Consider the following 12,875-nt stretch of genomic DNA (forward strand, 5'->3'; position numbering starts at 1 on the left):
ATCCGTTAAGTGTCCGTTATACATCCGTTGGAGGTCTCGAAGATAAATTCACCAACGGACACTACCAGACATTTAACGGATAAACGGATGAGAAACGGACTTCTACCGGACGTATATCGTATAAGACGGATGATGAACGGATCTGAAACGGATTAATGCCGATTGAAAATATCGCATCAGAAATGCCAATTATTGGTATGTCCGATTTCTTAAGGTTCATGAAGTCTTATTATTCATAATCGATTTTAGAGTAAGGGCACGTCTTCACAATCAAGCAGCTCTTATTCAGGCCAGACACTGCCCTTTTGCGGCATTTTGAAGATCGAACCAAAACCAGTTACACAGAAACATTTTGAATATTTATGCGATTTACATGTATTATTATTGCCGCCTTTTATTTTTCCGTATATCTTGTTCATCCGTTTTATCCTGTACGCTTGCGTTAGGTTTCCGTTTTATGCGGTACTCTTCCGTTGGATGTACGTTCGACATCCCTTCTGTCCCTTACATTTCCGTTTCTTTTACGTTGTATATCCTGTGTGTGTCCGTTATGCATTCGTTACACATCCGTTTTATTCGGTCAGTACATCAGGTAATACGGTAGTATTTCCTGGCCCAAAAGGGATAATGACAGCCTTTTTAGAATTTTCACCACTTTTTAACACTGCAAAAAATACTACATTTACAGTTAACTGAAGTAATTTCATTTTACTATTCAGAAATGAATTTGAATATGTATCATGACCGTTTACTTTTTTTTGCTATTTTTAAAAACCTAACGCCACTAGTACTTTTAGGTCTTTTATGGTGCAGTGAATACAAAATTTAAAACAATTCCCAAAAATTCATTTACATCTGTATGTGAAATTATTTAATATTTTTCTACACCTGATTCATACCTCAGTTTAGAAAAGTATGTTCAGTTGAAACTGTATTTGTTGTCCAGTCACACTGTTTAGATACATGGACCTAAGTAGGGTACACAAAAGAGCAACCTAAATTCTGGAATGCAAATACTACCGTGCCACCTTAACCAAGACATAACAAACTTGAAACCAGTCATGACACCTATGATGCATAGACTTCTTACTTTGGAAAATATTACAATAAAGAATACTAGTCTGAACTCATTTCTTACCCCCCCCCCCAAAAAAAAATGAAACATTACCTCCCTACCCCATCTGGCAGATTTTCACTTTTTTTTATTTTACCATTTTTACTTAAGGAGTGAACAAAACCCAAATATATGATGTTTCAAATCAACACAGAAGTCAAACATGGTGATTCAGGAGGAATTATTGGATTGCCAACTCTATTTATGGTTTATCTGACTGAAAGAAACAGTTTGAGCACCAAATCATGAAAACTGATTTTAAAGTCCATTCCACATTTTACAGCATGCCTTATATTACTTTAAACATTTCCAGATTATGAGGGCAATACAACAAGAGTCTTTAGATTGCAGTTAACTATTGTTCCAAAATCTGTTTGACAATACATGTACTTGAATACATCTCTAAGTTGACTGTTTGTGTATTTCTCATGTATGCATTAAGTTAAATTATGTCCCCTTACATAATCAATTTGCCTTTATTGTGCTTTTCACTGTCAGAAAATCTTAACAACTAATGGTATTTGCATGGAAAAGGGATACACTATTTAATCTTGCTGATGTAACATCATAAATACATTCTTGTTCAAAAATAATATCTAGTCAATGTATAGAAACCCCTATTTCTATCTCTATTTCAGACCAATATGAGAGCTAAATCAATAAGTAAGGACCCCTTAACCACTATCTGGTGTCATGTTACATCAGAACTACAAATTAAACCTGAAGAAAACTAGTATAGCTGTACTTGTGTTGAAAAAAATAAGAAACAAGTGAAACTGCGAGCTACTGCTCACTGATGATACCCCCGCCGCAAGTGGATAACTTTAATAGCGTAAAAATTTGCAAGTGTTCGGTAAACAGGAAGTTGTTGAGTGATGAATCTGAAAACGCATTACACGGTATAGCTGACTTGTATAAATCCTGAAACCAAATTTCAGAAATCCTTGTATAGGAATTCCTGAGAAAAATGTGACGAAAATTTTCAACTTGGCTATCATATGTAAAATCATACAAGTGTTCGGTAAACAGGAAGTTGTCGAGTGATGAATCTGAAAACGCATCACACAGTATTGCAGACTTATATAAACCCTGAAACCAAATTTCAGAAATCCTTGTATTGTAGTTCCTGAGAAAATGTGACAAAAATTTTCAACTTGGTTATCATGTGTAAAATAATACAAGTGTTCGGTAAACAGGAAATTGTTGAGTGATGAATCTGAAAACGCATCACATGGTACAGATGACTTATATCAAGTCTGAAACCAAATATCAGAAATCCTGGTAGTGCAGTTCCTGAGAAAAATGTGACGAAATTTTTTTAACTTGGCTATCAGGTGTAAAAATGATACAAGTGTTCGGTAAACAGGAAGTTTTCGAGTGATGAATCTGAAAACGCATCACACAGTATAGCTGACTTATATCAAGCCTGAAAGCAAATTTCAGAAATCCTGGTAGTGTAGTTCCTGAGAAAAATGTGACAAAAAATATTCATGGGACGGACGGACTGACATGTGTCAGACACTGCGAAAAGTTAAAGCGAGCATTTATAATTAAAAATGTATTGCAAGTTACATAAAAATAATGAAGTTCTACTTTCAAGGTAAATTTTTACATTACTCACAGATCAGGCAAAATTTGCTGAATCAGCAACTTTCACTCTCAGGGGTGGAATTTAAGGCTTGTTTTTATCATAGTTGCCCTTAATCAACTTTTTATTGATTTGCATAGGTAAAAAAAAATCCTTTATTGATTTAGTGTAAAAATACATATCCCCCTTAAGGTGGCACGGTAGTATTTCCTGGCCCATAAGGGATAATGATAGCCTTTTTAGAATTTTCACCACTTTCTAACACTGCAAAAAATACTACATTTACAGTTAAGTGAAGTACTTTCATTTTACTATTCAGAAATGAATTTGAATATGTATCATGACCGTTTACTTTTTTGCTATTTTTAAAAACCTAACGCCACTAGTACTTTTAGGTCTTTTATGGTGCAGTGAATACAAAATTTAAAACAATTCCCAAAAATTCATTTACATCTGTATGTGAAATTATTTAATATTTTTCTACACCTGATTCATACCTCAGTTTAGAAAAGTATGTTCAGTTGAAACTGTATTTGTTGTCCAGTCACACTGTTTAGATACATGGACCTAAGTAGGGTACACAAAAGAGCAACCTAAATTCTGGAATGCAAATACTACCGTGCCACCTTAACCAAGACATAACAAACTTGAAACCAGTCATGACACCTATGATGCATAGACTTCTTACTTTGGAAAATATTACAATAAAGAATACTAGTCTGAACTCATTTCTTACCCCCCCCCCCCCCAAAAAAAAAATGAAACATTACCTCCCTACCCCATCTGGCAGATTTTCACTTTTTTTTATTTTACCATTTTTACTTAAGGAGTGAACAAAACCCAAATATATGATGTTTCAAATCAACACAGAAGTCAAACATGGTGATTCAGAAAGGAATTATTGGATTGCCAACTCTATTTATGGTTTATCTGACTGAAAGAAACAGTTTGAGCACCAAATCATGAAAACTGATTTTAAAGTCCATTCCACATTTTACAGCATGCCTTATATTACTTTAAACATTTCCAGATTATGAGGGCAATACAACAAGAGTCTTTAGATTGCAGTTAACTATTGTTCCAAAATCTGTTTGACAATACATGTACTTGAATACATCTCTAAGTTGACTGTTTGTGTATTTCTCATGTATGCATTAAGTTAAATTATGTCCCCTTACATAATCAATTTGCCTTTATTGTGCTTTTCACTGTCAGAAAATCTTAACAACTAATGGTATTTGCATGGAAAAGGGATAAACTATTTAATCTTGCTGATGTAACATCATAAATACATTCTTGTTCAAAAATAATATCTAGTCAATGTATAGAAACCCCTATTTCTATCTCTATTTCAGACCAATATGAGAGCTAAATCAATAAGTAAGGACCCCTTAACCACTATCTGGTGTCATGTTACATCAGAACTACAAATTAAACCTGAAGAAAACTAGTATAGCTGTACTTGTGTTGAAAAAAATAAGAAACAAGTGAAACTGCGAGCTACTGCTCACTGACGAGACCCCCGCCGCAAGTGGATAACTTTAATAGCGTAAAAATTTGCAAGTGTTCGGTAAACAGGAAGTTGTTGAGTGATGAATCTGAAAACGCATTACACGGTATAGCTGACTTGTATAAATCCTGAAACCAAATTTCAGAAATCCTTGTATAGGAATTCCTGAGAAAAATGTGACGAAAATTTTCAACTTGGCTATCATATGTAAAATCATACAAGTGTTCGGTAAACAGGAAGTTGTCGAGTGATGAATCTGAAAACGCATCACACAGTATTGCAGACTTATATAAACCCTGAAACCAAATTTCAGAAATCCTTGTATTGTAGTTCCTGAGAAAATGTGACAAAAATTTTCAACTTGGTTATCATGTGTAAAATAATACAAGTGTTCGGTAAACAGGAAATTGTTGAGTGATGAATCTGAAAACGCATCACATGGTACAGCTGACTTATATCAAGTCTGAAACCAAATATCAGAAATCCTGGTAGTGCAGTTCCTGAGAAAAATGTGACGAAATTTTTTTAACTTGGCTATCATCAGGTGTAAAAATGATACAAGTGTTCGGTAAACAGGAAGTTTTCGAGTGATGAATCTGAAAACGCATCACACAGTATAGCTGACTTATATCAAGCCTGAAAGCAAATTTCAGAAATCCTGGTAGTGTAGTTCCTGAGAAAAATGTGACAAAAAATATTCATGGGACGGACGGACTGACATGTGTCAGACACTGCGAAAAGTTAAAGCGAGCATTTATAATTAAAAATGTATTGCAAGTTACATAAAAATAATGAAGTTCTACTTTCAAGGTAAATTTTTACATTACTCACAGATCAGGCAAAATTTGCTGAATCAGCAACTTTCACTCTCAGGGGTGGAATTTAAGGCTTGTTTTTATCATAGTTGCCCTTAATCAACTTTTTATTGATTTGCATAGGTAAAAAAAAATCCTTTATTGATTTAGTGTAAAAATACATATCCCCCTTAAGGTGGCACGGTAGTATTTCCTGGCCCATAAGGGATAATGATAGCCTTTTTAGAATTTTCACCACTTTCTAACACTGCAAAAAATACTACATTTACAGTTAAGTGAAGTACTTTCATTTTACTATTCAGAAATGAATTTGAATATGTATCATGACCGTTTACTTTTTTGCTATTTTTAAAAACCTAACGCCACTAGTACTTTTAGGTCTTTTATGGTGCAGTGAATACAAAATTTAAAACAATTCCCAAAAATTCATTTACATCTGTATGTGAAATTATTTAATATTTTTCTACACCTGATTCATACCTCAGTTTAGAAAAGTATGTTCAGTTGAAACTGTATTTGTTGTCCAGTCACACTGTTTAGATACATGGACCTAAGTAGGGTACACAAAAGAGCAACCTAAATTCTGGAATGCAAATGCTACCGTGCCACCTTAACCAAGACATAACAAACTTGAAACCAGTCATGACACCTATGATGCATAGACTTCTTACTTTGGAAAATATTACAATAAAGAATACTAGTCTGAACTCATTTCTTACCCCCCCCCCCCCAAAAAAAAATGAAACATTACCTCCCTACCCCATCTGGCAGATTTTCACTTTTTTTTATTTTACCATTTTTACTTAAGGAGTGAACAAAACCCAAATATATGATGTTTCAAATCAACACAGAAGTCAAACATGGTGATTCAGGAGGAATTATTGGATTGCCAACTCTATTTATGGTTTATCTGACTGAAAGAAACAGTTTGAGCACCAAATCATGAAAACTGATTTTAAAGTCCATTCCACATTTTACAGCATGCCTTATATTACTTTAAACATTTCCAGATTATGAGGGCAATACAACAAGAGTCTTTAGATTGCAGTTAACTATTGTTCCAAAATCTGTTTGACAATACATGTACTTGAATACATCTCTAAGTTGACTGTTTGTGTATTTCTCATGTATGCATTAAGTTAAATTATGTCCCCTTACATAATCAATTTGCCTTTATTGTGCTTTTCACTGTCAGAAAATCTTAACAACTAATGGTATTTGCATGGAAAAGGGATAAACTATTTAATCTTGCTGATGTAACATCATAAATACATTCTTGTTCAAAAATAATATCTAGTCAATGTATAGAAACCCCTATTTCTATCTCTATTTCAGACCAATATGAGAGCTAAATCAATAAGTAAGGACCCCTTAACCACTATCTGGTGTCATGTTACATCAGAACTACAAATTAAACCTGAAGAAAACTAGTATAGCTGTACTTGTGTTGAAAAAAATAAGAAACAAGTGAAACTGCGAGCTACTGCTCACTGATGAGACCCCCGCCGCAAGTGGATAACTTTAATAGCGTAAAAATTTGCAAGTGTTCGGTAAACAGGAAGTTGTTGAGTGATGAATCTGAAAACGCATTACACGGTATAGCTGACTTGTATAAATCCTGAAACCAAATTTCAGAAATCCTTGTATAGGAATTCCTGAGAAAAATGTGACGAAAATTTTCAACTTGGCTATCATATGTAAAATCATACAAGTGTTCGGTAAACAGGAAGTTGTCGAGTGATGAATCTGAAAACGCATCACACAGTATTGCAGACTTATATAAACCCTGAAACCAAATTTCAGAAATCCTTGTATTGTAGTTCCTGAGAAAATGTGACAAAAATTTTCAACTTGGTTATCATGTGTAAAATAATACAAGTGTTCGGTAAACAGGAAATTGTTGAGTGATGAATCTGAAAACGCATCACATGGTACAGCTGACTTATATCAAGTCTGAAACCAAATATCAGAAATCCTGGTAGTGCAGTTCCTGAGAAAAATGTGACGAAATTTTTTTAACTTGGCTATCAGGTGTAAAAATGATACAAGTGTTCGGTAAACAGGAAGTTTTCGAGTGATGAATCTGAAAACGCATCACACAGTATAGCTGACTTATATCAAGCCTGAAAGCAAATTTCAGAAATCCTGGTAGTGTAGTTCCTGAGAAAAATGTGACAAAAAATATTCATGGGACGGACGGACTGACATGTGTCAGACACTGCGAAAAGTTAAAGCGAGCATTTATAATTAAAAATGTATTGCAAGTTACATAAAAATAATGAAGTTCTACTTTCAAGGTAAATTTTTACATTACTCACAGATCAGGCAAAATTTGCTGAATCAGCAACTTTCACTCTCAGGGGTGGAATTTAAGGCTTGTTTTTATCATAGTTGCCCTTAATCAACTTTTTATTGATTTGCATAGGTAAAAAAAAATCCTTTATTGATTTAGTGTAAAAATACATATCCCCCTTAAGGTGGCACGGTAGTATTTCCTGGCCCATAAGGGATAATGATAGCCTTTTTAGAATTTTCACCACTTTCTAACACTGCAAAAAATACTACATTTACAGTTAAGTGAAGTACTTTCATTTTACTATTCAGAAATGAATTTGAATATGTATCATGACCGTTTACTTTTTTGCTATTTTTAAAAACCTAACGCCACTAGTACTTTTATGTCTTTTATGGTGCAGTGAATACAAAATTTAAAAAAATTCTCAAAAATTCATTTACATCTGTATGTAAAATTATTTCATATTTTTCTACACCTGATTCATACCTAAAATTAGGAAAGTATGTTCAGTTGAAACTGTATTTTTTGTCCAATCACACTGTTTAGATACATTGACCTAAGTAGGGTACACAAAAGAGCAACCTAAATTCTGGAATGCAAATACTACCGTGCCACCATCAGCGGACTCCCAACGAATAGCCATTTTGCAACTTTTAATTTCATCCGTTAGGCGTTCGTTCGTGCTATCCGGTAAGGTGTGACCGAGGCTTAACAACCACTAGATCTATGAAAGTGCTGGTGGAGTTTTGTTCCCAAGCGTATCACCAGCCCAGTCGTCAGCACTTTGTGTTGACATGAATTATCATTGATATGGTCATAATTATAAAACTGTTTACAAAACTTTGAGTTTTTAATTACTAAGGCTTTCCTACCTCAAGAATAGAATACCTTAGATGATTTTGGCAAAACGTTTCTGAACTTTCCTTTATTTCGCCCTTTAACTTTTTTTTATTCGAGCGTTACTGATAAGTCTTTTGTAGACGAAACGCGTGTCTGGCGTTTATATAATTTTCTATCCTGGTATTATATCTATGATGAGTTTATTAGGTACAATAGCACCGTATAATATAGAATGTTTTAATAAGTACTCTACAGGTACAGCCAATCTTTGTATCTATGAAAGAATTTAGTAAAAGATTTAAGTAGTTTATGGAAACGAAATCCCCGACTTAATAGTTTACCAGTGTTGCATTTATTACATTCGTTAAAATCTATGACATCACTACACACATGGGCTTAACGAACGAGTAGGGATATATAAACACCGTATGATGTAGCCAAAGAAACATAGCCTTATAAAAAGTAAAAATCAACAATAGTGAACAAAAAACGTCTCTTTTTGTCGTAAATTTTAGAATGAAGTTTTCTTTTTGAAATTGAAATGTCTAAATCAAGAAAAGGACAACTACTGCTGTTTATGTTAGATTTAGTTAAAAGTAAGTTGTTCCTAATTTATATAACTGGCAGGTGAGCTAAATGAAGAAATTTACCTCTTATTTTTAGTGCTGATTGAAAAAGGGTCCATTTGAGATTTTTCTAAACGAATGTGGTGCTTAAAAGAATTTATCTCTAAAACTCTAACTCATATATTGTTTATAATATATTTAATTTTTCTAGCTTTTTTCTACATAGCATGTAAAACAGTTAAGTCGTCTTTGATTATTAAAATTGAGAATGGAAATGGAAATGGGGAAATTGAATATTGCCTGCTTTAACAAAAATGACGACAAAATCAAAAATATTTCAATGGTTTCGTATTTAAAAATTCTTTATTAAGACGATTAGGAGAAAAGAAATATCATTCTTACCTGCTTTTTCTGTTGGAGTAGACAAATCTTTTTCTGTTTTCTTAAGATTGGTTTCTATTATTATAAATATAACTAATTAATTAAAATTATATGATACATTTTAAAATAAAGTTGCATGTTATTGACGAACCATGCCATATTGTTAGCTCTTTATCAAGATCTACTATAGCTGTCAAAATCGAAGTCGAAATAAGAATAGTATATATGCAAACAAGGGGGAAACATTAACTATTCTTTAATTTCTGTCAAGGAATAGATCTTTTGGTACTTTTTTGATATTATATTCTTGAAGGACGGGATAAAAACATACATTTGACAATTTTTTTTGGGTCAACAGATTTGTTTTCTTGCTGCGAGCAGTTTTCATTGATTTCAATGTTAAAACAATAAATCAGTTAAAAAGGATTATTGCCAACAAGAATAATTTTCAACATCCATCCAGCTTACATATAATTGACAACAGGTTCTCTACAGGTACAGCCAAGTTTTATATCTATGAAATAATTTGGTAAAAGATTTAAGTAATTCATGGTAACGAAATCCCCGACTTAATAATTTACCAGTGATGCATTCATTACGTTCGTTAAAAAAATCTATGACATCACTACACACATGGGCATAACGAACGAGTAGGGATATATAAACACCGTATGATGGAGCGAAAAAACATCGCCTTATAAAAAAGGAAAATCAACAATAGTGAACGAAGATCGTCTCTTTTGTCGTAAATTATAGTATGTAGTTTCCCTTTAGAAACTGAAATGTCTAGATCAAGAAAAAAACGAAAACTACTGCTGTTTATGTTAGATTTAGTTAAAAGTAAGTTGTTCCTGATTTGTATAACTGGCAGGTGAGTTCAAATAAGAAATTTACATCTTATTTTTAGTGCTGATTGAAAAAGGGTCCATTAGAGATTTTTCTAAACAAATGCGGTGCTTAAAAAGAATTTATCTCTAAAAATCGAACTCATATATTGTTTATAATATATTTAATTTTTCTAGCTTTCTTCTACATAGCATGTAAAAATCAGTTTAGTCGTCTTTGATTATTAAAATTGAGAATGAAAATGGAAATGGGGAAATTGATTATTACCTCCTTTAACAAAAATGACGACAAAATCAAAAATATTTCAATGGTTTCGTATTTAAAAATTCGTTATTAAGACGATTAGGAGAAAAGAAATATCATTCTTACCTGCTTTTTCTGTTGGAGTAGACAAATCTTTTTCTGTTTTCTTAAGATTGGTTTCTATTATTATAAATATAACTAATTAATTAAAATTATATGATACATTTTAAAATAAAGTTGCATGTTATTGACGAACCATGCCATATTGTTAGCTCTTTATCAAGATCTACAATAGCTGTCAAAATAGAAGTCGAAATAAAATGAGTATATATGCTAACAAGGGGGAAACATTAACCATTCTTTAATTTCTGTCAAGGAATAGATCTTTTGGTACTTTTTTGATATTATATTCTTGAAGGACGGGATAAAAACATACATTTGACAATTTATTTTGGGTCAACAGATTTGTTTTCTTGCTGCGAGCAGTTTTCATTGATTTCAATGATAAAACAATAAATCATTTAAAAAGGATTATTGCCAAAAAGAATAATTTTCATCATCCATCCAGCTTACATAGAATTGACACCAGGTTCTCTACAGGTACAGCCAATTTTTGTATCTATGAAAGAATTTAGAAAAAGATTTAAGTATTTCATGGTAACGAAATCCCCGACTTAATAATTTACCAGTGATGCATTCAATAGGTTCGTTAAAATCTATGACATCACTACACACATGAGAATAACGAACGAGAAGGGATATATAAACACCGTATGATAGAGCGAAAAAACATCGCCTTATAAAAAAGGAAAATCAACAATAGTGAACGAAAATAATCTCTTTTGTCGTAAATTTTAGTATGGAGTTTCCCTTTAGAAACTGAAATGTCGAAATCAAGAAAAGGACAACTACTGCTGTTTATGTTAGATTTAGTTAAAAGTAAGTTGTTCCTAATTTGTATAACTGGCAGGTGAGCTAAAATAAGAAATTAACATCTTATTTTTAGCGCTGATTGAAAAAGGGTCCATTTGAGATTTGTCTAAACGAATGTGGTGCTTAAAAAGAATTTATCTCTAAAAATCGAACTCATATATTGTTTATGATATATTTAATTTTTCTAGCTTTCTTCTACATACCATGTAAAAATCAGTTGAGTCGTCTTTGATTATTAAAATTGAGAATGGAAATGGAAATGGGGAAATTGATTATTGCCTGCTTTAACAAAAATGAAGACAAAATCAAAATCTTTCAATGGTTTCGTAATTAAAAATTCTTTATTTAACCGTTTAGGAGAAAAGAAATGTCATTCTTACCTGCTTTTTCTGTTGGAGTAGACAAATCTGTTTCTGTTTTCTTCAGATTGGTTTCTATAATAGCAATTTTTGTTTATCAGATAATTGAATTTAATGAGGCTACTGGCGTATGTTGTTTTTGGATTATGTACACGTGTTTGTATTATAAATCAAAAGTGTTCGCTTACACAATCTTTCATTTTGGGAACGCCTCTTGTTAAGAATGATTACTATCACGTGCATTTTGTTCTTAAGAGTGTAAAGCACGTTATAACTTTCTCAAATAGCATCTGTTTAGCTTCATACAAACATTTTGTTATAACAAAAAATAATTTTTGACTTAGTCTATATTCTTAGTTTTTGTGCAATTTCAACCTGTGTAGTTATTATTTCCGGAGTATCATCGCAAACAAACATTTTGTTGACTTAAGAGTTTTTATAAGGAAGAAACATTAGCCGTATATAAAAGTGTGACGTTCATTGTCTTAATTACGAACCATCCTACCTGTTTGTTTGCTGCCAGTTTCTAGATTTAGTGCCATTCTAGTTTTTCATTTACTGACCAGTTTTCTAATCTACCATGCCAAGAGGGAATTCATAGAAAGGGACTCCAGCTAGAGGGCAGGGGGTCAAACGACGAAGAATGGCCGACCCTAAGGAGAAGGAACAACCTATAGCTAGTGTAGTTAATCCAAGATCATCTGGTGAGTCGGTTATAGATTTTAGTAGTGACCAAGAGCCCTCCCAAACGTCAACTGGGACAGAATCTAACATATTTAACGAAAACATTCAGTTTTCACAAAGCCTTTCCTGTCTTGAGGAAAGTTTGTTTGACCAAATCGAGTGTTATGTACCCATGAAACTAAAAGATAAGATTTGGAAACATGAATTTATCGACCTAACGTTGATTAAATCTCCTAGAGAACTGGCAAATTTTCCTGACCATGAAGGTGATTTGGTTGTAAAAGGGGGTCACATGCGGATTGAATCTTTACCATGTCGGGCTATACCAAATATACACACATGGACAAGCGCTTTCATGATTTATATGAGTATTTTGCTAGAGAAACAGAGTTCTTTGGCTCAATAATTGCTAAAGTACATGAGAGATATTCGTTTTGCAGCAAATAAATCACACGGTTGGGGAACATACGATGAGCAATTCAGACTCCACAAAGCACAAAGACCTCAGTCATCTTGGGCTGTCATAAACCAAGACTTATGGTCATTTTATATAACAACAGCTATGAGAGATCAAGGTCAAAGTAATGAAAGTAAAGTAGGTTTCAGTTCTCAAAGTGATCCTCTTTATTCCTTTCGTCAGGCCAACAAAATGTTCAGCCACCTAGAACATGCAATGCATACAACACAAAAAGGAAGCGGT

General features: G+C 32.9%; 2 protein-coding genes across 5 annotated transcripts in view; one reads left to right on the forward strand and one right to left on the reverse strand.

The window, feature by feature from the left end:
* The window catches only part of LOC139517441 (alpha-2A adrenergic receptor-like), a 541,200-nt gene that overhangs the window by 426,879 nt on the left and 101,446 nt on the right, over positions 1-12,875 (forward strand). The window lies entirely within an intron of this gene.
* Positions 1-12,875, reverse strand: part of LOC139517440 (uncharacterized) — a 76,086-nt gene that overhangs the window by 13,770 nt on the left and 49,441 nt on the right. Inside the window, exons 12-14 of one of the 4 annotated variants that reach the window (XM_071308468.1) lie at positions 11,513-11,566; positions 10,326-10,379; positions 9,132-9,185 (exon numbers count right to left, since the gene is read on the reverse strand). The exons of 2 other annotated variants lie outside the window; for them this stretch is intronic. In XM_071308468.1, the coding sequence (XP_071164569.1) occupies positions 9,132-9,185; positions 10,326-10,379; positions 11,513-11,566 (162 nt within the window). The remainder of the gene's footprint in view (positions 1-9,131; positions 9,186-10,325; positions 10,380-11,512; positions 11,567-12,875) is intronic. One more of the 4 variants, XM_071308470.1, reaches the window with a different exon arrangement.

The sequence above is a fragment of the Mytilus edulis genome, chromosome 3 (assembly GCF_963676685.1).
Source record: "Mytilus edulis chromosome 3, xbMytEdul2.2, whole genome shotgun sequence".
In the NCBI taxonomy this organism is placed as follows: Eukaryota; Metazoa; Mollusca; class Bivalvia; order Mytilida; family Mytilidae; genus Mytilus; species Mytilus edulis.